Source organism: Brachyistius frenatus, unplaced genomic scaffold, assembly GCF_029030835.1.
Source record: "Brachyistius frenatus isolate BFR_SWC_R1_liver_20210118 unplaced genomic scaffold, ASM2903083v1 Contig_21, whole genome shotgun sequence".
Taxonomy (NCBI): domain Eukaryota; kingdom Metazoa; phylum Chordata; class Actinopteri; family Embiotocidae; genus Brachyistius; species Brachyistius frenatus.
Genome location: NW_027210620.1, coordinates 483,198 through 507,743, shown reverse-complemented (window position 1 = coordinate 507,743; position 24,546 = coordinate 483,198). Strand labels below are relative to the sequence as shown.

Here is a 24,546-nt window from a genome sequence, read left to right as displayed (position 1 = left end):
CACCAATGCGAGTAACCCAACTGTGCAGTACTGTCTCCGTGTCAATTCTTGTTTGGCCTAGGAATTCAAAACCATGTGGTTCCGTTTAGCAAAAAAAAAAAAAAAAAAAAAAACGCAGTTAGATTTAGGTACAAAAACTACTCGGTTAAAAAGGATTTACGTTGGTATCTCGCAGACTCAATTCCTAGTCTCCTGGGTGAAAGTCCTGTATTTGTTCGATCCAAATACCCCAAACCTACGTCCCTAATTGGACTTGGGTGTACTACATGCTTTGGTATGATACTGGAGGGTAGAAATACAACACAAGACTAAATGGCCTCTTTCCATTCTACCATGAGAAATACTACAAACCGTAATAGGCAATTTGAATCCATTGTGGGAAACGCTGCTACAAACATTGAAAGCTGCTACATAGAGGGATGATGACTGAATTTAAATACATGAAATGGCCTCTGCTAAAACAAATGCTGACAACAAATATTATAAAAAAAAATATATGTTTGACTTTTTGAAAAGGATTGTAACTTTAAAAGTCTGAAAAATAACAGGTTCTTCAAAGACCTTTGTTTAGAAAAGTATTAAAAAGTGATGGTGCCTGTGATAAAAGGATTTTTACCAAACATACTTTTGTTTTTTTTTGTCTCTCAGCTTTGTTGGCAACACTGAGATTGATGTGGACATCAAACGCTATTACTGCAAAGCCGGCATCAAGAGCATCCAGGTGAGTCTGATTTGCTTCACATTCGCATAAAGGTTCTTTCCCTTGGCGTGACTTTTAGGCTTTCCAGCGGGTTGTCAGAGAAGGAACGGGAAGTGCTGAATATAAAGTGGCATTGTAACTTGAGTTCTTGTTCTGTATTGCCAACTCAAATTTTGGAGACATTTTCATTTCTGGGTGAACAAAAGCTTTTATTTTTGTTCCGCATATCATAACGGGATTCTGAAGGTATTTAGACTGCAGCTTTATTTTTTTGCTTCTACCGGAACATTTTATTTGTACACTGGCTTTTATTAAATGTCTAAATACAGAGAGCTTTCAGAGATGTAGTTTCATCATACTGTTATAAAGGCAGAAACAGAAGTCTGTATTCAGTGTTAAAGGGATGTGTTCATACATACTGATGAGGCTGAAGTTGTGGACTAATGAAGTACAAAGAATGAAGATGTAATGCATTCGTAAACAGAAGTGTTGAAATTCTCTAGAGCTCTGGTTGTCAACCCTTTTGGGCTTGAGGGTTCTAAGCTTGCATGAGTCTAAATGAATAAATAAATTAGATAAATAATGAATAAATCACTTCAATCAAGGGGCGTAACTGTCACTGGGTTGGAGGTAACCTGCACCCCCCCCCACACACACACAATTCAAACTCCTATAGAGTTTTTCTCATACCTGACACGTTAATGCAAGCAGGGAGGGTATCGGTATGATTGATAACTTTTGAACTAATTCCATTAAGGTCAGACAGTTCTGGTTCACTGTCACAGCCAGATTGATTTCCTCACTAAAAGCCCAATCCACAATCACCTAAATCACCTCAATTTTTAGTGTGAGGTAATAAGCTTAGTGAGCAGCAGCGTTGCTGGTTTTTGACCTGAGCTTTGTCTTGTAGGCTACATACAGCCTGCCTCTTTCCTGGGCTTCTGAAATTAAACCTATGACCCTGAATTCAACCACAGAGAAAATGTATTCTTTCATGGTAACTTGAATCACATTTAGACTCTTCAAGGGGTAAAAGTATTGAGTATTTCCTGAAATAAAGGACACCTACAAAGAAATCAGAAAAAAAAAGAGTTTTAGAAAAAAAGATTTTCCCTCTCCCCTTACGTTCTGCAATCTTATTTTTTCTGATATTGTACTTGACTCCTTGGTCGCATCTCAACTCTGATGTTAGGAACTATAACTTTGCAGAAAGACCATCAAATGTAAGTGACAGTCGAAAGAGAGACATTGAAAGAAAATCATAATACAAAAGTAATTATCGCAAAAATAGACACTCAAAAATAACATTATAGAAGACTATGCTGTTTATTGTAAGTTGTTGTTGTTTGATTTGATCACTTAGAATGACTACCTCCATTATTTTATTGTGTCAAAAAAACTAAACTAAAATGACATTCCCTTGAACTCCATGTGTGTTTTGTTGTTTTTGTTTGTCCTTGACCCTTTGTGTGCTGCTGTGGCACAAAGCAGCTGACAAAAACAACAACAACAACAACAACAACAACAAAGAACTGTGTTCCTCCTTGGGGGCTGAGTGCCGTTGTCCCTGGGAGACATTTGTTGCTCGCTGCCCCCGTTATGTAACTCAGGCATACCTACATAGCTCATGATTAAACACTCAATCATTAGTCGCTGTCTTTGCGCTGGTTTACGTTTCACAGAGCAGTTGCATTTGACTCCTTAATAACATTTAAATTAGTGATGGCTTTGTGAGGAGTGGGGGTTAAACGCGTGTAACTCATTTATTGTATATTTAATGAGCCTGTCGTGTGGTCTTCTTAACCACTGGCTCTATAAAAGTCTGTTAAACCTGAAAATAAATCACAGACTGGCATCAAACTGCGGTCGTTTTTCTTTCGTAAATGGACTCATTATTTATCTACTACATTATTTATCTATTTTGTTGTTTTCCTGCCAGTCAGTTGTTGGTGTAAGTCACCCTACCTTCAAGCTAGTATTATTCCTTAAGGCATTTTGTCAATACTACGATAAATACACAATATTGGAGCCAGAAACTACCCCGATTTAGCAGTATCAGTGGGTTGTGTATATATCTATATATACCTATATGCTCAAAGAGGAAACTCAAACTTTTGTGTGATTTTTGTATAATTCTTAGAGCCGAATGAGTTTTAAATTAGTGTGAATGCCGATTGAAGTTCGAGGTAATAAGCTTCCTTTTAGTGTACCACCTTATTGTCAGTGTAATTTTCAACGTAGATAATTTATTCTCGTGACAGATCGGTTTTACAGTGTTTACTTTCAGAAAATAATCTGTTAAATTGAACTTCCTCGGCCACAGAAAAAACGAGAAGTCTGAAAATGAAACTGATGCCATTTACTGTGAAGAGCTGCATGAAAACGCTGAAAGAAGTTTATTAGTATTGGTTTCAAGAGCGTGGTCTCTGGTATAATTGCTGTTTCCGACGCAGTTCTACTCTGATTTGAAGATTTTCTGTCCTCGAAATAGAAATATAGCCTCAAAACGAATATATTGGTGCTAGAATTCAAACATCCTTTGTTCCCTGCTGTGGATTAGAGCAGCTGTGTGTTGACCACATGACACATCTAAAGCACTTCCAATGCCATAATCCTCGTAATTATCATAATATGTTATGGAGAAGGTGGAGGATGACTTGGGGCAGGTGTGAAGTCAGGCAGCGATCGAGTTTCCAACCTGTCATGTGCTGCGGCCCCTTCAGCTCTACAGCTGAAGAATGTCGAGGGGCCAGCAAGGTGCGAGGTCCCTTCGGCTCTCTGTTTGGGTCTGTGTATATCAATGTTTTCCCTTTTGTGTTTCCATAGATCCACGGCGTGTTGAGAGTGGTGATGGAGCCATTGCTCGGTGATATGCCTCTTGTCGGAGCTCTCTCGCTGTTCTTCCTCAAGAAGCCTGTAAGTGCAGATGCCAATAATACAACACTAATGAGTTCAATTGAATGTATTCACTGGCACAGCAGTTGAAGTTATATTGTCTGAATGAATGCAATATTATTCAAGCAATTAAACTAGGATTTGGATGTTGAAATACAAAACCAGGTGTCGCCTAAATCTTTGCAGCACCTGAGGTGACACCACAGTGCAACATTTCACCAATTCAAGGTTGTACTCGGATTTAACTTGACCTTCAAAAAGAAAGGAAAAGTTCCGGATTTATGTGCTTTCTTCCTTTTTAGACCACCTACGTTTTGCCAAAGTTGCCACCATTATCTTGGCATCCTGAACATCTTGTATACATCATATATTTCTTACTAAACTATTTGATATTGCACCTCATACACCAGTTGCTTCTTGGTTTTCAGCTTCACTAATCTGTTAGAAGACGTAAATTGGACTTCAAAAAGATCATTTTATAATTCAAATAACATCTGATGTGTTTATTACATTTTACAGCCCTAATGTCCATTTTAATTTCCTTCCATTTGCCTTTGCTTTTATTGCTACAGACTATTTCCTGTGCTCCTACGGCGTGCGTAAAGAATCTCCATCCTTTTACATGACTTGTGATCACTTTGCCAATTGCTTACGAAACCAATATTTTCCAGTGCACATTTCACTAATCTCTTTGCTCAACCCCTCTGCACAGCCACTGCTGCACAGCTTAGAAATGTTTGACCGATTTATACCAAATGGGCGGACCCAGTGGAACTATAGCAGAGCTTTAAATAGCTGCAGATCAAGCCAGACCTACTTTGGCAGATTTCTGTACCCCAGGCACTCAGCTAAGGCTCAAGGTGGAGATATTACTGTAGGAGGCTGAAGGAAGAAGCAGCGGTAGTCAGTAAATCAACCCACATGTAAACACGCAGACACACACACACACACACACACACACACACACACACACACACACACACACACACACACACACACACACACACACACACACACACACACACACACACACACACACACACACACACACACACACACACACACACACGTCTCAATCGTCTTCCAGCTTCTCGATGAGGAGCATTACATTGGTTTACTGTAGGAGACAGAAAATGAATTGCTAACAATATTGTTTGCCCTGGATTTCATATAACTCGCCGTCCATCTTTCCGTGTGCCATACAAGGCCCGCTGCCGACTGCCAAATAAAACAGACACATTTCCAGACCATAAGAGGTCTTGGCCACGTCTGGACTGTGCGATCGCACGAATGTGACTCAGTGCAGCGTAAATAAAAGGATGCAACACATTGTGCAGTGTGACATCTAAAGAGATTTCACCGCTCAGCTCGGACGAACAAACACTTTTATGTTTTACGTCATGACTGATGAAGCAGAGTCCTGCAGTGAAGGAACTCTGTTTCGACTGCGAGCACAATTATTACACTATGAAATAATGTATGTGTGGATTTATTTAGATTAAATGTATTAGCAATTCTATTTTACAATCTATCAGTTAACTTCGAGGCCGTAAAAAGTCCAAAATAATAACAAAATATATGTCTTAAAGGAATAATCTCAGAAATGTTTCTATTGAAAAATGTAATTGATTTTCTTTTTTTTGGTGAGAATTGTTACATATTTATGACCTTGTAGGGTTGGTAAGAATTTTTTTTGAAGAAATTGTTTCAAACTTGGAGGCAGGAGACAGTTAGCTTAGTTTGGTATAAAGACTGGAAACAGGTGGAAACAGCTAGCTTGGCTGTTTCCAGAGGTCATGAAGATCCAGTGCAAGTTCCTTGTGGAGTCTTGTTGACTCCAGAAAGCATTCTTTTATTATTGAACAAACAAGGCACAATAAGTTGTTCTTTTTTTTCTAACAATCTAAAAAAAAAAAAAGTATTAAAATGACACAGTGAAACACAGAAAAGCAGGAACTCGTCACGTTTCAGAACCATTTTGTAAATCCAGTCGGTCATGAAAATGAATTCATTGAGTTCCCACTAGGATTCAGTTACCAAGAGGTTTACTGGTTGAAGACTGTGATATTTTTTCAGTGCTCTGAGCCTTTTGGCCACTCATAGACATAATATGCAGTCCAGGGTGTTTCCTTTCACACTCCCTCCCACATCATTCCCATCCCTGCAGTGCTCCCCTCTTCCCTGCAGCGCTCCGTGCATCTGCTGCAGTGTAAGCATGGCGAGCAGAGTGGGAAAGGCTCATTAAGAAAACCCAGCTCGTTCAGCTGGGAGACGTAGATCAAAGCTCGCTGAGAGACGGGATCCGCCTGCATCTCAGGTCTCAGCCGGTGCTTTTTTACACCACTCTTTGATTTTCTCCTTCCCGTCGTCCTTTATTCAGATCTGACCTGCCACTAGATTTTCTGCAAAAGTGAAAAATAACTTTCCTTAATGGTGAAGTAAGATGTCCCCGAGCTCATTATCCTGAAAACTAATGAGAGCCCAGATAGCTGCTGTTGCTTTTATAAATATTTCAGTAAGCAAGGGCTTTGTATTCTTTTTCTAATCCAAGGATCTGCAGTTCTTGAGGAAAAGAGGTGTTTTCTAAATGTCTAGTACAGAGAAATATAGTGGGTGAAGTCGGATTGTTTTTCAGAAACAGAAGCAACTCAGCCACAAAACTTTTGATTTATGTGCAGTAGTTTACTGCAATCTATGAGGGGCTCCCTCTGTCTCTGCTATTATTAATCAGAGAGGTTTGTTGGCCAGATAACGAGAAGCCAAGTAGTAAATGTAGTACGGGGGCAGGAAACAATGAAGTTAAGTGTTTGGATCCATTTGAAGTCAATCACGCTTTCCCTCCTTGTGGTCGGACCCATGGGTATGATTTTGTTTTTCTTCTTTTGTTTTAGCTTCTGGACATAAACTGGACCGGTCTCACCAACATACTGGACATTCCTGGGCTCAGGTAAGTCGATTCAAACTTGCTTTTCTTGCCTCGCGGAAAAACCTTTTTGTTTGTGCGAGAGAGAAACTGAAATGAAAGCTGATGTTTCAAAAGGATTCCAGGACATCAGGGCATTCCTTGAATTGCAGGAAGTCGGCAGAGTTGTTTTTAGGAAACTGGATACATGCCTGTTTACTGCTGTGCAACTGCAGGTATTTATGGGTTATTAGGAAAAATCATTTTAAGACAATTTATCTCTCAATTATGTTTGTTAAGCTCATAAGTAGCAGTTTACTTATTGATGTCTTTGGCTTTAAAGAAAAAAAATGATGAAATACCTCAGGTCATATAAAAACTCTTAAAGGTTACTTTGACTTGCGTTTAGAGGTGTATTTTCACAGGTTTTTGTATTGTCCCGCATCTGGGAAGATAAATTACACCAAATTAACTGAAAATATTTTCTGCTAAAGACTTATTTTTACATTGTTTCTGTACCTGCTGGGTGCCTCCAGTGTCCTTGACCTTGTTACAGTTTTGATAAAGGACTTTGCCAGACTGAGCTGATTTAGAAGAACCTGCCTTTTTTCTTCTTTTTTTTTCTCAGCATTTGCAAGCAAACAATAACATCACTTGTTTTTCTTTTTGACATTTGTGATATCCAGGATGTTTACATTCACACCATATCATGGATACAAAGGTTAACATAATAGTTGAATGATCCAACTGGGCCAAAACGGGTCAGATCAGGAAATGTACTGTTTCTAAACTGTTTCCTCATTCTTGCTCGAATTAAGTGCGTTTCCTCTCGGGGCGCCCTGTGGGCTGAGCAGAGAGTAAACGAGAGCCGATTAAGAGTTGCTAACCGCCCAGCACAATTACTTGGTACCATCTTGAGTGGCTCATGCATTATTTATGGCCTAAATGAAGTTGACACATTCATGAATACTGCTTGTCATTTTCTGGGATTACAGATGCTTGTCACATTCCCTGCTACTGTGGACAAACATGTTTACACAGGCAGAGCTCAGTGGACGCCCTCTTCCAGCCCTGCTGTTGAGTGCTCTGTGGGGGTGAAATGGATCCGTCGAGCTTGTGTGCTCGGATGTGGGGTGTGTTGTTGGTTTGGAGGTAGGGGGTAGGAGGGGGGGGGGTGCACTTGCAGAAAGATGGGGTTAGCTGGTGCTGGAGAGGTCCACGTGGTGAAATCGTAGCTGCAGCTACAGAGTTATCTAAGTACAAAGTTCGACAGACAGCATCAGCTGCCTCCTTGAAGGCTCGCCCAGTGTGCCTCTTAAACCCTGTTTTTATTATGTAACACATGTTTATTTACATGTTGTAATATGTAATTCTAAATCAAAACAAGAGTCAAAAGCCAGGCCAGCAGCTCTGTTAGGCTGTACTTAAGCACAGCAATTATATGATAAAAATGTCAAGGTTAGTATTTTAGCACAGTGACAATGCTAACATGCTGTGTTTACATGTTTATTGGGCATAGTGTTTATGATATTCATGATCTTTTTGGTGTGTTAGCAGATGTATGTATTGAAAAAAAAAACGTTTGACCTGACGGTGGTGTCGGATGAGTGTCAGCTGAAGTGATTGCAATTCATTCTGAACGTTGTCTGTGACAAATTTGATGGCAATTCATCCAGTTGTTGTTGAGACAGTACACTGTCATTAGTTTCCATGCACTCACACATACACCAGGTGCACGAGGGTGCCAGGGGAGCAGCAAAAATCCCACAATAAGTGCCGATGCAGCAGGAATCCTTTGACACCCTCAGCTGTAGAAAAGCTGCGGCTCTGATCTTTCCCCCCACCCGAGAGTCGTAATGCTTCTGCCCGCCGTTGCACCGGAAGATTAGATGAGGATTGATCAAATGAATGTTTCTCCTGGCTCCAGAAAAATCCCAGGCAGCTAAATTGAGTTTATTTCATGTGCAGTCTGTGCTGCTTCAGTACTGCGCCGGAAAGTTTCTGATTTAAAGGAATTTTAATTGGCAACGCAGGAAAGCCTCAGAAAGTGTCGTTTCTCCTCGGGATTTCTTGCACTCATAACAATTACAAAACCTCCAAGACAGTAATAAACACTAAGGTGGTAAGTAATTGCAAGTATTTACAAAATAAATAAACTGTGAATCGCATAGAATTGGAGCTGATTCATAACCTTGACTATATTACTGTATCTTGATCAACACCTACAAGGAATTCCACTGTTTGCTCTGAAATATCAAATAGCTGCTGGTGAATTATCATTTGCTCACATATCTGCATGGTTTGACATTTAGAGACTAATTCTCCTTACTTGTTAGTTGTCGTTTGCTTTTTCAATATGTATGCCTGGTAAAAATAAAAATAAATAAAAAGCATAATGAAGCTCAGTGTTGGCTGTGGACTTTGGTCTCTGCTGAGCGAGGTGCTTTGAGCCTGATGAATCAGTTGGCCTTTAGCCTGTGTTTGCTAATGTACTATAAATTGGGGTCAGATGTGCTGCGACTTCTCTGCCGTCGGGGCTTACTGTCAAGGGGAAATCTGTGGGTGTTGTAGAGTGGCTGTGAGCCTAATAATGATGGGAATAGAAATGCACAATGCCCGAGAGCGGAGTAAACAACAGAAACAGAGAGCGGGTCGAGGTTGGGGGCTATTTGCCAACTTTGTAACAAATATGCAAGTCGTAAAACCTTCATGTTATGCCCTGATGATTGATAAATATCACATACATTACATAAAGCGAATGCTGACACCATCTACCCAGTCAGAGGTGCCTAAACTTTGCATTTTACTTTTGTTTTCTAGCTCTTGCAAATTTTACATGCTGTTTTTTCTCATAGGTGAGACATCTCTATGATATTATAATTATGATAGAGTAAAACATAATTCAGACAGACAGATTGTGGTTTTAAAGTGAACTTTGACTAAATACTTGTATAGCTGTTTTGATGGAAGTTGATTTTTGTGACTAACGCAACATTTCTGGTAAACAAGAACATTTCGCAGAGGACAGTGAAAATATCTTGTACCTAATTCAACAAGATACCAACGATACCAGTTTACAAAATTTATAACACCAATTACACACAGGCTGTTAGCCAGCTACTGTAAATTTGTACACCAACTATAAAGCACAAGGGAACGGTACATCGGGTCCTGTGGAAGTAAATGTCCATTTTTTTTTCGACTGATTGTTGACTGACAATGCTGTTGTATCTCACACGGCAGCACTTAGGCGTTTCTTGTAGCCCCCTTTTGAAGATTTTGCCTGTGTGGGTTGGGATCACTCCAGAAATGATTTCAGGATCACTCTCAGTTGGTATCTGAGGCTATGTACGACAGCCCCTGATTAGGATAGCCCCATCATGATCTATGGGCCCCTCCATAATAACCGAGGGACAGGCTTAACAATAACCCAGTATGATGAATTTTCAGAGTAATCCTATTTTTTCTAGCATTGATTGCAATTTTCCAGATGTGCCGTGGCAGCTAAATGAATAAAGGAAAGCCTGGCGGTAATGTCATTGTGTACCCTCGCTGTCATTGTCGTTGTCATGCAGCGTTGAATCATCAGTGGATCAGATAGATATTCAGAGGTTTGTTGGCGAGCAGCAGCAACATGCTTGAACTGACTCCAATTTTCCTAATAACATCTCACATGTAGAGCAGAAATACTGTACTAAACTGAGCTTAAAGGAGAATATTTATAACCCAAGGGCACCCGTACTGTCTTTTAAATGATTCATTGCTTCGTTCTGTTTATCTACCTTTTCCTCCCTTGTCCCAACCCTCCCTCCTGTCCTTACAGTGGTTTTTCTGACAGCCTCATTCAAGACATTATCTACAGTTATTTGGTTCTACCCAACCGTATCACTATCCCACTGGTCGGAGACGTGGAGCTGGCCAAGCTACGCTTTCCAATGCCAAAGGTACTAATATAATTTTTAATACACCCGATTATAAACATATGCTGGTTTGATATGTCTCTTCTAAGTATTTAGTCAGTTCATGAGCGTCATCGGGGGAGCTCATGGTTAGTCGATCAAAGCCCTTGATCGTCTCACATCTCAAAGGGTGTCGTTATGACATTAAAGAGTTCTTTGACTCTTTCAGTAATAAAGAAGCTATCAGCGTTTTGAAGGTAACTCGCAGCAACCGACACAGAATGAAACAAAAAGAGCCACAGGAGCAAAAAATCATGTTCAAACTGTGTCACGAGGACTCGTATCCATGGCAACAAGATGAACATTTTACTGCAAGTAAAATCTTTGTTGTGGGTAGACTATTTCATTATTTTTCAGGGTTTTTTTTTTATCCTACAGTTATTCAATGAATTGAATTAACTCAGCATTTTTTGGTGTAACTTTTCCAATCTGACTTCAATGTGGAACCACATGTTAATCATCTATTCCATTCATCAAACAAACAACTTTCTCTCTTTCAAATGCGAGGTTTTGCTGCTTTGCCTTTTAGAAATGTCACCTGACTATTCGTGAAATTTTCTGAACAACCATTGCTGGAGTTGCTAAGTGGACACTTACATCTTCGCAAACAATCTTCCTTTTAAAGACGTTTATAGCCCAGAAAGCAAAAGTAAATTCCTAAAATGTTCTGCATTTCTCATTTGCATGCAAACAAGTACTGATGTCACCATCACTTTTTATTATGATGCAACATTCAGACTGATTTTTGCTTCTTGTGTTTTTCTACTTCCCTCAGTTATGGCGTTTAATTCAGTTTAAACTAGAAGTGCACGCAGACCTCCACCAAGGCCAATAGTCCACTCTTCTATGATATGCAAATTTGCTACTGCAGCCGCTTTATATGTCTGAACGCTGAATACATTTCAGAAACTAGGAGAATGATGTAAGAATATACTTGTGCCGAGCTGATGTACTGGTTCTGGTTCTCCCTTCAGAAACTACTCTCCCCAAGTGCTAAGTTTGAGCAAGTACATGTGTATCCCTGAGGATTAGTACCCGTTCAGTTTGGCTGTGATATGGAGTCAACTTTTTTCTAAACAAGCTTATGTTTTGTCACTTTAAACTTTATTTATATAGAACCAAATCCCAACCAAAATAATCTCAGGACACTTCATATAGGATGATAAAGATCGTACTATATTATAATGGAAAAATCCAACAATTCAGCAATTCCCACAAGAGCAGCATTTGGCGAAAGTGGGGAGGAAAACCTCCCTTTTAAACAGGCAGAAACCTCAGACAGAATCAGACTCAGAGGTGGGCGGCTGTTTGCCTCGACCCGTTACCACGGGCTTCTGTTTAGGGCTATGCTTCCTTTGTACTTTCACCCTGCCGGCTTGGCTTCCGTCTGCTCAGGATGGGTAATGTCATATCTTATCAACTCCCCCTTGACTTTCTGCTCTGCATGTCCCCACAGGGAGTCCTGAGGATTCACTTCCTGGAGGCTCAGGATCTGGAAGGGAAAGATAAATTTCTGGGGGGGCTAATCAAGGGCAAATCTGACCCCTACGGTGTCCTGCAGATCGGCAACCAGCTGTTCCAGAGCAAGACGATTAAGGAGAGCCTCCATCCCAAGTGGAACGAAGTTTACGAGGTAACAAGTTTGGGATGTCTCTCAAAGTAGATGATGGATGTTTACAACAGAGAATTCACAATCCTTTGTTGCCAGTGTGAAAATGGTCATTGATTTATTTCCTTCTATTACTTGCTTAAGTAGCTTACATGTTAAGTCTTGATTGTGCCCTCTCCTGGTTTGCATTAATAGGTATCTATTGACTAGTTTGACCGAGCATCCATATGTTCTTGTGCTCATCAGGCGCTGGTGTACGAGCACTCAGGTCAGCATCTTGAGATCGAGCTGTTTGATGAGGATCCGGACAAAGACGATTTCCTGGGAAGGCGAGTCTCTCTCATTTTATTCCCTGCTGTGATCTTATTGCACGCATTTCAAAAGAAACGAGGTCTGTTGCACCTCAGCAATGTAACCGACAGGCAAGAACGAGCTTTTCTCGTAATTAGGCTGTATGACAACAAGCTGAGGCTCTGGTAGATCCCAAACACAAAGCTAAAACCTGGGGGGAGGTGTGATGCACCTTCGTCTGCTACGAGACATCCGTCATAGTGAAGCAGAGGTGTTATCCCACAGTTACCAGCCCGAGAGCAGATTTTATTGATTTTGCCCCAAGTCTGTAACACTACACCCAGTGCTAGCAAGACCAAGAAGCCAATCGATATCTGGACCACCTCTGTTCAGATTAATTGGTGTAATTGTTCTGTTCACCGTGTGCTGTTATTTAAATTTCAGTCATTACTTGTCATTATTTGCAGCCTCATGATTGATATGACTGAGCTGCACAAAGAACAGAAGGTCGATGAGGTGAGACACATTAATCACAATCATTTAATTAGAACTGCTTTTGTGTTTATATGTCTTAAAATAAGAGTTAGACACTTTGGGAAATCTTTTTTTTTTCCGCTTCCTTGTCAGGAGTAAAACTCGGGCTTGTTAGTTTTCTCATATCTGCCCGCTCAATGTGAAGCTAAAGCCAGCAGCTGGTTAGCTTAGATTAGCACAAAGAATGGAAGCAAGGGGAAACAGTTAGCCTGGCTCTTCCCAAAGAGAATGACCCACCGCCAGCCTTAAAGCTCACTAATTAACACATTATATCTTCAGTCACCGTTTATTGCCTGGCAACTCAAGGATGTTTCTCTACCGGCACATCCACCCCTCCTCAAAAAAAACACAACAAGGTGTTTTCTTTCACTTAAGATTTTGTTAGAAATAAACAAAGAGATATCATGTGTTATTAAAACAGGCTTTACAGGTGCTGGTGTTGAGATTTTGTTACCCTTGGGTTTCAGGTGTTTGTGATACAGGTTAACCAGCTTCACACTTCCAATACTTATTTGAGAGAGGGGTCAGTCTTGTCATTTAACTGAAGTAACAAATAAGCAAACTATTGTCTTTTCACACAGCCCCTCAAGGTTTTGGAAATGCCCCTTCACTGACTTGATGTAAACACTTACCTGTGATGTTTGGCCACATTGTTGCAGTGGTTTGATCTAGAAGAAGCTCCTACGGGGAAGCTCCACTTAAAACTGGAGTGGCTGTCTCTGTTCAACACGACGGAGAAGTTGGACCAGGTACCACACTGAAAATAACTTTCTTATTTTAGCTGAGCATAGCTTGTCCGCCATTGTTTACATACCTGCTGCTGATAATGGAGGTTTGGATACATCACTGTCCGTCTTGTCCAATCAGGTGCTGCGAAGTGTGCGCGCAGACAGAAGCCTGGCCAATGACGGGCTGTCGTCAGCACTGCTGTTGGTCTATCTGGACTCAGCAAAGAACCTACCAGTAAGATACTGCAGTGCTCACTTTATTTTCATGCTGGTAATGCTACTGTTCTGATGCTATTTATTGTACTAAAATATAGCATAAGGCTTATGCAGGCTTCTTGGTGTCCACCTAAACCATACACACCACATTTACCAACAATGAACCAGGTTAGTAAGAAATGTGTTGTTTCAATGAAGATTGTTGTCCAGGGCAATGCTTCACATTCCGGTTTTTGTACAATCGTGTTTATTCTTTGTGACTTGAGTGACTTCATCACCTTGACTTCTATGTTCTTTCTGAAATTTAGTTTTCATTCACTTCAAGGGGAATGTAACAACTACAGGACAAACTGTTTGAATCGTGTCCTGATTATACTCCAAACTTCAGTCACTGTTTTTTAGCAAGTTAGATATGAAGTGATTTCAGCTCAGGGATTCTGTCTCGCATCAAACTTTTTGTCAGTGGTGTTAGATGAGAACTTTGAGCCTCTTAAACTTACACTTTTCAGGAGCCTTGAAAAAAAAAAAAAAAAAACGAGATTAGAAAAGTTTCTACTGCACCCAGAGAAGTAAAACGTACTGATGTTTCCTCTTCATTCTCTTTCCTCTTCATCCAAGAGCGTCTTCACAGGCAGCTTAGGCTGTGGAAACCTAAGTGAGAGGAGAGCATCGGGCTTAGTCTTTTGTGAGAGCAATACCTCTGAGTATAGAACCATATTTGTGAGTCCGGCAGTACTTTTGCATCCTCACAGTGTTAGCATTAGTGGTGTGCAATGATGTGGGTTGAAGAGTAACAGGAGTCCTTAAAACCATGTATCCTAAGGCATGTGGTGGCTGCACGGTTTTATTGTAATGTTGTGAAAATGTCCATTAACATGAAGCAGACACTTCAAAACAGAGGACTCTGCCTTGCAGGCAGCCGGGTCTGCTGGTTGTTCAGATGCATATTCTGACAAAGCAGGTGCTTAGCTCGAGGCTGAAGAAGAGAATACCTACAGTACAAAGAACTTGGGGGCAGAGCGCATAATAATCCGTCAGTGTCGGTGTGTGGCCGCACAGATACAGAAAGCCTTCAGCACACTGCGTCTTAAACTTGCTCCTCCAAGTCTTCCCCGGAGAGAAAACCCTCATTATTCTGACCAGTGTTTTTATTTGCATCTTCTTACAGTGTCAACAATATCAGCCGCAACACTACTGCTTATTATTTATTTATTTATTCATTAATTAGCCATCTTGTTTACGTTTCAGCACAAATTCCACCATTTCTTTTCTGGGTTTTTCCTCATGCCTCTTAAATCATACCGAATCATTCCCGTCCTACTAATTCTGGGTGTGATTTTCTCCCCCAAATCTCCTTGTGGCTTAAAGAGCAACTTGTCAGATTTCACCTATGACGGGTTGAAGCAAGTCTCAGTCTTTAAGGCTCTGAAGGTAATGTGGGAAAAATGGACTGCATGTACAGATCACACCCCGTGTCTCACCTGTGCTGGCCCTCAAGTGCACCATCCAACATCATGTGATTGTGATGATTACCAGACAAACACAGTGAATTTGTTGTTTCAAAACAATATATATATATATATATATATATATACATATGCATATGCATATGCATGAAGATGGGTGATTGCCTTGTCTGTTTTATACCTTGGTTGTGATATGCACTCCTTTCTCCTGAATGATGAGTCAGTTTCACATTCCCCAAGTTCTGATCTTGCATGCAGAAATCAAATATTGCAGTCAGATGTTTTTATTTTCATTTTATCAAATCAAATACAAATGAAAACAAACAAAAAAAAATACAGCTAATTTTGCATTCGATATTGTTCGAGTGATTGTCACTCTCCTGCCTGTCAGACGGACCCTGCATGTACCCGCTTGTATTACAATTGAATTGAGCAAAGCTGCAGAACAACCCAGTTTCGGGAGCAGCATGTGTGCCACTGTGTTTGCTAATCGAGGGCGCTGATCATGTCGGAACTTGTAATCAGAAAATCAGTAACTTCACGCTTGTCAGGCCAGTATTTCTACATTTCTTCTGCTGTGTAGGACAAACATACCTCACGTTTGCCTGAAAAATGTACAGATACCATAGACACTGAGTAATTAGGTTTAACTCTCGTGTTGTCCTCGGGTCAAAATGACCCTCAGCTGTGTTCAACCAAGTTCTATTTTATTTCTATATTTTTTATATTTTTTTGGGGATCATTGGTCAACATTCTTTAAAGAAACCCTCACAGCCTCCTTGTCACCAATGATCCCCCCAAAAAATATGAAAATAAAATAGAACTTGGTTGAACACAGCATTTTAACCCGAGGACAACACGAGGGTTAATCAAAGAAAATGATACATTAATTTTGATCGAAGGAGGCGTGTACAAGTAGAAACAGGCCTGTTAACCGGCCACTATAACAACCACGATTACTATAATCAGTAATAACAGGGCTGCTTGGTTTCAGTTAACGCAGAAATCTGCAGCTGCATACTTAGTTAGCAGGAGTCGTTTCTTACCTTTAACATTTACAGGAGGTTTCAAGTCTTCCACTCTCTCACGCGCACACACACACACACACACACACACACACACACACACACACACACACACACACACACACGGCGGTGCTTCCTCGGTCCAGCAGGCAGCGAAACTCACTGCAGCATTGTGTATCATTTTTATCTGGTGTTTACAGGTCAGCAAGCGCACGAATGCTTGAGGTTTGCCCACAGTGGTTCAGTGTTTGTCACCGTCACTGCAGCGCTGGCTGCCAGCAGCGTGGCAGACGGAGGCTCTACCTTTTATGTCCTCGTCAATGGATATAAAACTGCTGTGATGTTTTATTAAATGTGCCGCAGTCTTATATTTTCTTCCGTCAGTCCATATTAAGATGTTCATAAGTCTAAAATGAAATCTCATCCAAGTCAGAGTCGTTTTTTAAATTTTTTTATATCTTTGTCATCAGAATAGTCATTTAGATAGCATTATCACATTTTATGGATGGCTCTGAATTGACACACCTAGGCGCAGACCAGTGTGCGCTTTTAGGGATGGAAAAAAAATGATTCACTCTAGTATCGGGGGTCTTTATTTTCTTATTTTTAAACCGATTTGCTGATTCCCCAATTAATATTTAACTTATTATTTACACTGAGCTAGTGTACTGAAAGTTAGCAGCTAACAGCCTGGGAGCTGATCGGTAAAGGTACTGCCCTCTAGTTGCTATCAGCTAACTTCTTTTGTCAAAACCATCTGTTGACCGGAAGCTGTAACAACAATAACACTTCCGCCCTACGCCAGCACGGTTCTTCAAAATAAATGCATGAATGGTTCAGTTTTGATTAATTTCATTATAACTACTTTATTCAACTTTATTTTAACAGCATTTAATTTAATTCTATTATAACAGTAGTTTATTTTACTTTATTACAACAGTACATCTAACTGACCTATTGGCCCGTGGCCTACTGATCTTTTAGGTGGTGTTTCTATTTTGTTAGCGTGGCTTTAATACAGAGCCTCGGGGTTGGTAGCAATGATGCTGCTACAATGAAACTCAGAAAGATTGGCAGACATTGTTTTGAGATATGACTCATGACATACAAAGAGTCTAGAAAATTGAAGGTTTTCCTGTGGTTCATTGTTAAAAAAGTAAACAAAAAGGGTAAAATATAAAATCCTAATATTGAATCGCAAAACTCGTAGAATCGCCAATACTAACGGATCGGAATACATATCATATTAGCACCCAAATATTATGATGGTATCAAATCAGGACATAAGCGCATTGTGAGCTACAGTAGAAAATGTGGCTACTGCAGGATTGCTGAAAAACATGTGGGTACTGTATGTAGATACTATATGTTGCCACGCTGCAGTAGGTCACAAGTTCAATTTGAATGAACATGTTGCAGACCTGTCACCATAATGAATACAATACATGAACTGAACAGGAGGAAACAGCAAACACCAAAAACTTCTGCACACTTGCACCACTTTCATATTTGTGTGTGAAATAGACAAGTATATGTTACATCCAACAACACAGGAAACATTTTCACACCTAACATATTTAGTTACACCTTAGTGAGAGTTTAACAGGGTTCCTATCACCTCAACCACAGAAAGTTTTTCCCCACTTCTTACTGAAAAGACACAGCCAAACACTTCAATAATTTATCTATTATAGATAGAGATAAGGATAAAAAAAAAAAAATCAGCTATTTGTTTAATTGTGTGCTTGATTATTTGTGAGATAAACTCTTAGCTTTCAGTTAAAAACCACTGTGTGGCCTGATGACGTTCAAATGTCAAGTCAAAAAGTCAAAAAAGATTAAACATGGGAAAAAGGGGGGAAACCCGGAGAAGTGAAACCAGGAAGTGATTCCTTCCTTCTGTACAGACACGTGTGGAGACAGTATTTTATGCACAGTACATTTTATACGCAGTCTTGACAGATGTAGCACCTGTAGAATACAATATATGAATGTTTTACACAAATTAAGAACATGCATATTTTACTCATATTGGGAAACTTTATACATTTGAACCTTTTTTGTGCCTTTTAAGGTCAAGTAGTGGGACTGTGATAATCAGCCTGTATTTACAATGAGAAGCTTAATTCTAATGCTGGTGAGAAATAGGTGTCAAATTTAAGCGCCATCCTCGAGAGAAAGGACGGGATAAGGAGGTAGTTAAGACTTTTCCTCTGTTGTCATAGCCCCTGGCTTGGAGATATGTAGGGTATTATCATTCTGTAAGGAATACTGAATAATACTTAGCTGTCAAAACCCAGCATGCTATATTTAGCCCACAGAGGAGACAAAGCTCGACAGTCTCCTTGGTAGCCTCTCTGCCTGCAGCCCTGCTTGTCAAAACGTATGGTAATGTTTCTTCCCGTTTGAACTGCGGACTCTTTATCCATTGTGTGCTTGATTGAGTCTCATCAAGCTAATGTTTGAGATTTGGGTGTCAATGTGTTGTCCAGTTCTGAGTTGTGTTTTACAGCTTGTACAATCAGCTAACAGCCTTCTCTCTGATTCTCTATAATAGTCTGCCAAGAAAAGCAGCAGTGAACCCAGCCCTTATGTTCAATTCACAGTTGGACACAAAACACTTGAGAGTAAGGTGAGTCATGAGTCACGCATGAGTCTAATCACATGGACAGATTGTGTTCTGGCTTTGTAGTCCAGGGAATCTATTGATTTGTTCTTTTAAGTTGTGACGTATTCTGTATGAAAAGAGAAATGTAATTTCTGCTGGAGATTTTCCACTCTGAGTTGTAAAATGGATCCTTACAAGGAAACACTAGATGCTGCATTTATTTTACCAGAACGCTGTGCATCTCACATTCATTGTTGAAGTCTCTGTGGCACAGCACACATTTAAACTGTCTCTTTGAAGCTTCCTGTTACAGAATACTTCCCTCTGAATGCTGAACTAAGCGAGAGATGGACTGCAAATTGTTGTACAGAAATAAAGAACATTAAATGAGGAATTATTGCAACCAAAACATCATTAGGTGCAAACTAACAAGCTTCTGGGCTGACATGAAGTGTGCGCACCAGCTATTTCTCCTGAGAAATTTCTATCTGGCATTCAAAAGGGGAAAATGATAAGGAGGAAGAAGCCCATTAGTGGACCATGTTGATGTCAAAGCTGACAATTTACTGCAGGCATGAGATGCAGGAGGTTTCTGGCTGATTATACCTGCCCAGATTGGAGTTATGTTTGCATATGCTGCTAACCACATGACATCAACAAACTTTATATTCAGCTGCACAGTGGGACAAGCTGCTGGGTGAATTTTTTTTAATTTTCTCGCAATAATATCCTCAACATTACTGAACATATAACCGCAGGACGCTACCGAATACTGTCACGATCCTTTATAAACATACATGCATTCATGTTACAGCCAACATCTTTAGAAATCATGTGTTGTCTGCCATTAGCTTTAAGCCAGTAAACGGTAAAATTCAAAACAATTTTTTGTTGTTGTTGCAGCTGGGCAGAAAATATGGCACCATATTTATTAAACTCATCCAAAACTGGCCCACAATTCTTCCTCACTGAAATCTTTAGCTTCCATCTGCCATTATTGGCCTGTAAAACTGAATTTTAACTCTGTGATTCGATGTTTATTGTCAAAAATGAGTCACAATGAACCTCTCGCTCCACATTTTTACATACACACACTTTTACATCTGAGCACCAGAAGTGCTTGTCTTTGGAGAAAAATGAGTCAGATTTTATCTTCATCATTTTTGGAGCTTTTTGCCTTCAGTCCCATCTTTAAATGTTAATTTGGACAGATGTCAGATGACCGATTTGGAAACGTAGAGTGGTAAAGTTAAGGGTGTGGCCATAAAAAGATCTGCACTCTGTCTACAGTATGCTGGGTTTAAGATTGTTGTCCTGTTCTGTATAAATAGGTTTCTGGGTCTGATACAGAACCATTCACTCAATATGGATGTGGACCTCAAAAACCCCTAAAGCTCAAAAACTTTAATCTCACTGTCATTTCTTTTCAATTCAGTTAGTTAAAGAACAAAATCAAAACAATGAAAAAAAAAAAAAAAAAAAACATAACTTCCTGAATTCTCTCTAAATTGGAACAAATCTTGTGGGAAACTGGCTAATTATTATAAGTGTAGAAACATCAATAAAGATACTAAAGCATACACAACGATATTTGAATTACTATTATTTCCTGTTTTCAGGTCACACATATTCTTCTGCTATCCATCTATGTAGTTCCTCTTTATACAGTAGTACTGTTTAAAACCTCTGTTGACTTTCATAATCTGCAGTTTGATGTGTCAGTGCAACATGACCGACAGGTGCCATTAACCCACTTTTTCAAATGAAGTGTTTTTAATTAGCTGTACTCAAGTGCCTTTTTTTTTTCTTTTATTAACAACCAATAAATGAATCTGTCTGCCCGTTAAGATCCGGTACAAGACCAAGGAACCTCTGTGGGAAGACTGTTTCTCATTCCTCGTCCACAATCCCAAGAGGCAGGAGCTCGAGGTGGAGGTAACGCTGCATAATGACTTATTTAAAATGTTACTGATAACATCTCTTTTTAATAAGAACATGCACTGAAATGGTGGAAGTAGCTGACTTGTCTAAAAGCCAAAGATCTTTGGGTCTCTTTGCACAGATAAAAGATGACAAACACAAATGCACGCTGGGTAAACTGACGGTGCCTCTGAATGGCCTGCTGTTGGAGGAGGACATGACGCTGACTCAGTGCTTTCCTCTCAAGAACTCCGGACCGAGCTCCAACCTCAAACTGAAGATGGCCCTGAGGGTAAAAACGGATCGCCTCACTTCTCACTGGTCCTGGATGCATTAGTGACGGATGAGTTATTCATTTCGGGCTGAGGAAACGAGAACATGCATTCAAATCCTGCTGATTCATACGGAAAGACTTATGGGACATCTTAAAGTATTCAGCGATACAGTATGTCTGAATTAATGACATAGCACACCAAGTATTGTAGTGTCAACAATATGGAGCATTACTGATTGATTTCACGCTCGGCTCAATTCCAATTTCAGCCCTCGCTGATGGTTATTAAAACAGCCGATGCTAGAACACAGTTTAAAGGCTGATTTACCACTTAATGTTCTTTGTGATACCTAAAACAGCAAATCCTTGATTTTAGATGCAAGCAGAAAGCAGGAAAATTATAATTTTTATATCCCACAAGCATTGATTTTATTAGCTGAAAAGACAAATTTCATCAATTCTTGCTCGCTAGCTGGCTAATTAAGCCAACACCCTCATTAGCTGGTTGAAAGCACCGTCCCTGCTAACTCATCAAAACAAGTATCATGTAAAAGGGTTTTTAAATAAGCAACTGATGGGTACAAACATGATATTGGGAAACGTGCTACATAGTGCAAATGGAGTAACAGCTGAGGAAGCTGCTGCTGCAAAAAAAAGTGCTTATTTTTCACCAAGTACAACTATACTGCTGCGGCATAGAAGGCATCAGCGTGTTTATCTTGTAAGTTAAACACAGGGTAGGAAAAGATGTTCATTTCTGGATTAAAAAAAATTAACCAAACAAAGCTGCAGATATGTTGGCGGGTGATGCGTTCAAATGTCGCAGTCATTTCCGGTCAGCGCGGATCAGCAGCGTGCGGTTTGAGAAAACACCGCCGTGTTAAATTCAAGTACGACACAAGCCTTAACGAGTACTAACATGTAAGAGTACTACATGCGAGTGTACTCCGGGAGGCAACACAGCCTAAAAAATACACGTCCAAGGCCAAACGTGAGGCACACTCACCAGTCCTAGTATTTTACCTATATTATAGTGATAAAAGGAGACCAGACCAAACATCCTCTTCGGCTCTTAGGCTTACATACTTGTTCGTTTTTTTTTTAATACAGTATGTTTCGACTTTTTTTGATACGAGAGAAAAGCTTATAGGATGAGAACTACTGATGTTTTAATAATGCTGTCCTGGCCGGGGTCGCTGGAGTGTAAACTCCTCTAAATCCAATAAAGAGCAAAGCAGAGCGGCGGCACTGGCCTGCATGTCTGGCTGTCACTCAGTGGGGGAACACTGAACTGTGGCTGTGTTTGTCCTAAACTGGCTGTTTTTAACACAACAGGTAACTCAACAAACCAATGTAGTTTGTTACACTAGTAAACAATGTGTCCCTTGGCCTTAGAAACTTTAACTAAATGGTAAGCTGGACATGCTACTTGCACGTTATGTTAGAAAAGATGAAAACGCACTCGGTTTCAACTTTATTTCATGTGTGTTTAGGTTTGTAAAGGCTAAAAACATATATATATACTACCCTCCTAACCAGAGTAACCACTGTTATTTTTCATTCTTCTATCTCACGCTCACTATGTTATGATTGGACAGTTGCTGTTTGTGGGAGGGGTTTAGCAATCGTTTGGTTTCATTTTCATATATCACCCAGTTTAAACTTGAACTAACGGTGCTCTGCCATCACACAATCCCAATAGTAATATTTTTTATTTAATTTACTGCCTGGAAACATCAGATACTATAACAAGTAAATTACATTGACCTCCGTGACACTAAAACTAACTGCATTATCTTGTATCGAATCCTTACTGATCAAATAAAAATAAATGAATGCAGCTGCATCAAAATATTGACCTTCTCTGAAATAGCTTTTCTACACTGGAACAAAACCAACAAATCAAAATTCATAGCAGGTATTCCAAAAGGAAATGACTTTGCATGCCCAGAGCCATTTACCTAATGGTTTTACAAAGAAAAATGGCAACATAACGACAGATTTACTGTAAAAAAATATCCTCAAAAATACAACAGAAGTCTTAACACCACCGATTCAGAGCAATTAGTCACACTGGCTTAAACAAAGAGGATTGTTTGAGCCACTGTAATGCTGTGCGTAAAACCTCCTAACTCACCATATCCCTTTTTAAAAACTCTCTTTTTTTTAATTTCAGGAAGGCCTGCTTTCCTCGAGTCTTTCAACAGGAAATTACACAAGTAAAATTATTGCAGCACTTAGCTTTTCGTCTTATTGATCATTCCCAGTAATATCCTCCTGTCTCTCTGTAGATCCTGTCCCTGGAGAAGCACGTGTCCTCAGACCTGCCTTCGTCCGTCCAGGTCAGAAAGTCCAGTGTACCGCAGCCGCCAGCGACAGCTCCCGCCGTGAGGCTGTCGTCCTCAGACTCCCCGCTGCCTCCACCCACGCCCCCGCAGCCCATAAACGCCTCCACTCTCACCCTCCATCACCGGGACGGTGAGCCGTACTCAGCCAGCCCTCTCCGCAGTACCTCCAACCTCAGCACCTGCATGTCCATCTCCCAGAAGCACCTGCCTCACAAGGAGTCCACGCCCAGCCTGGCCTCGGATATCTCTCTGCCCTTCGCCACCTTGGAGCTCCAGCAAAGGCTTCGCCAGCTGCAGAAGTAAATATTGTTTTTTTTTTTACAAGTGTTCCTGTCTCTGCTGATTCGTCCCAACTCATTTCTTAATTTCTTTTCCAGCTCGCGCCTTGTGTCATTTCAGGGATGTTTTTTCAACTCACGTCATTTATATTCTGCGGGTGCTTCTGTGGAAATGTCCTCTTAGTTTCGACTCTTCATCCGCATGAATATCAGCCCACCCCGTCGAGCGATCCATCTATCCCTCCACATGTGTGCGTGTAAATTCAGCGTGTGGAAGTGAAGCTGACTGACGGACTTTGATGTGTTTATAGCGGCTCGGCCCCCAGCCAGTACCCCCTGGGTGAGGTCCAGCTGACTGTTCGACACAGCTCCCAGAGGAACAAACTTATCGTGGTGGCGCACGCCTGCCGGTGAGGCCCAACAACACCGAGTGGCAGTCTGCGTTTTGCACACACATTTGTCCTCACTGTCGTCGACTGTAATTTATGGAGGGGAGTGATTGCTTAGCATTCCGATCACTTTTACCTGCTGTGCAGCCGCTGACACTTAAGAATGAACAGACGCAATTAACCCCCACAACATGTGACTGGCAACGTGCGAGTGAAAACAAGTTTTGTCCTGTGTGTCCTCAGTAACTTGATATCCTTCACCAAAGACGGCTCCGACCCCTTCATACGCCTCTATCTGCTGCCTGACAAGAGTCGGACGGGGAGGAGGAAGACGAGCACAATGAAGAGGACTCTCAACCCGGTTTATGATCAAACGTGGGTTCAGACGCTGATTCGTGTCAACT

The 24,546-nt window shown here is 40.6% G+C and overlaps 1 protein-coding gene across 5 annotated transcripts in view; it reads left to right on the top strand.

Moving 5' to 3' along the window:
• The window catches only part of esyt2b (extended synaptotagmin-like protein 2b), a 33,587-nt gene that overhangs the window by 7,405 nt on the left and 1,636 nt on the right, over positions 1-24,546 (top strand). Inside the window, exons 6-22 of one of the 5 annotated variants that reach the window (XM_069696301.1) lie at positions 649-721; positions 3,527-3,616; positions 6,487-6,542; positions 10,321-10,441; positions 11,913-12,089; positions 12,312-12,394; positions 12,824-12,872; positions 13,550-13,639; positions 13,758-13,853; positions 14,453-14,554; positions 15,203-15,265; positions 18,883-18,957; positions 20,782-20,868; positions 20,996-21,145; positions 23,419-23,774; positions 24,065-24,163; positions 24,386-24,517. In XM_069696301.1, the coding sequence (XP_069552402.1) occupies positions 649-721; positions 3,527-3,616; positions 6,487-6,542; positions 10,321-10,441; positions 11,913-12,089; positions 12,312-12,394; positions 12,824-12,872; positions 13,550-13,639; positions 13,758-13,853; positions 14,453-14,554; positions 15,203-15,265; positions 18,883-18,957; positions 20,782-20,868; positions 20,996-21,145; positions 23,419-23,774; positions 24,065-24,163; positions 24,386-24,517 (1,899 nt within the window). Of the gene's footprint in view, positions 1-648; positions 722-3,526; positions 3,617-6,486; positions 6,543-10,320; positions 10,442-11,912; positions 12,090-12,311; positions 12,395-12,823; positions 12,873-13,549; positions 13,640-13,757; positions 13,854-14,452; positions 14,555-15,202; positions 15,266-18,882; positions 18,958-20,781; positions 20,869-20,995; positions 21,146-23,418; positions 23,775-23,852; positions 24,036-24,064; positions 24,164-24,385; positions 24,518-24,546 lie in introns of those variants that run through there. The other 4 variants (XM_069696303.1, XM_069696302.1, XM_069696306.1 and 1 more) reach the window with 4 other exon arrangements.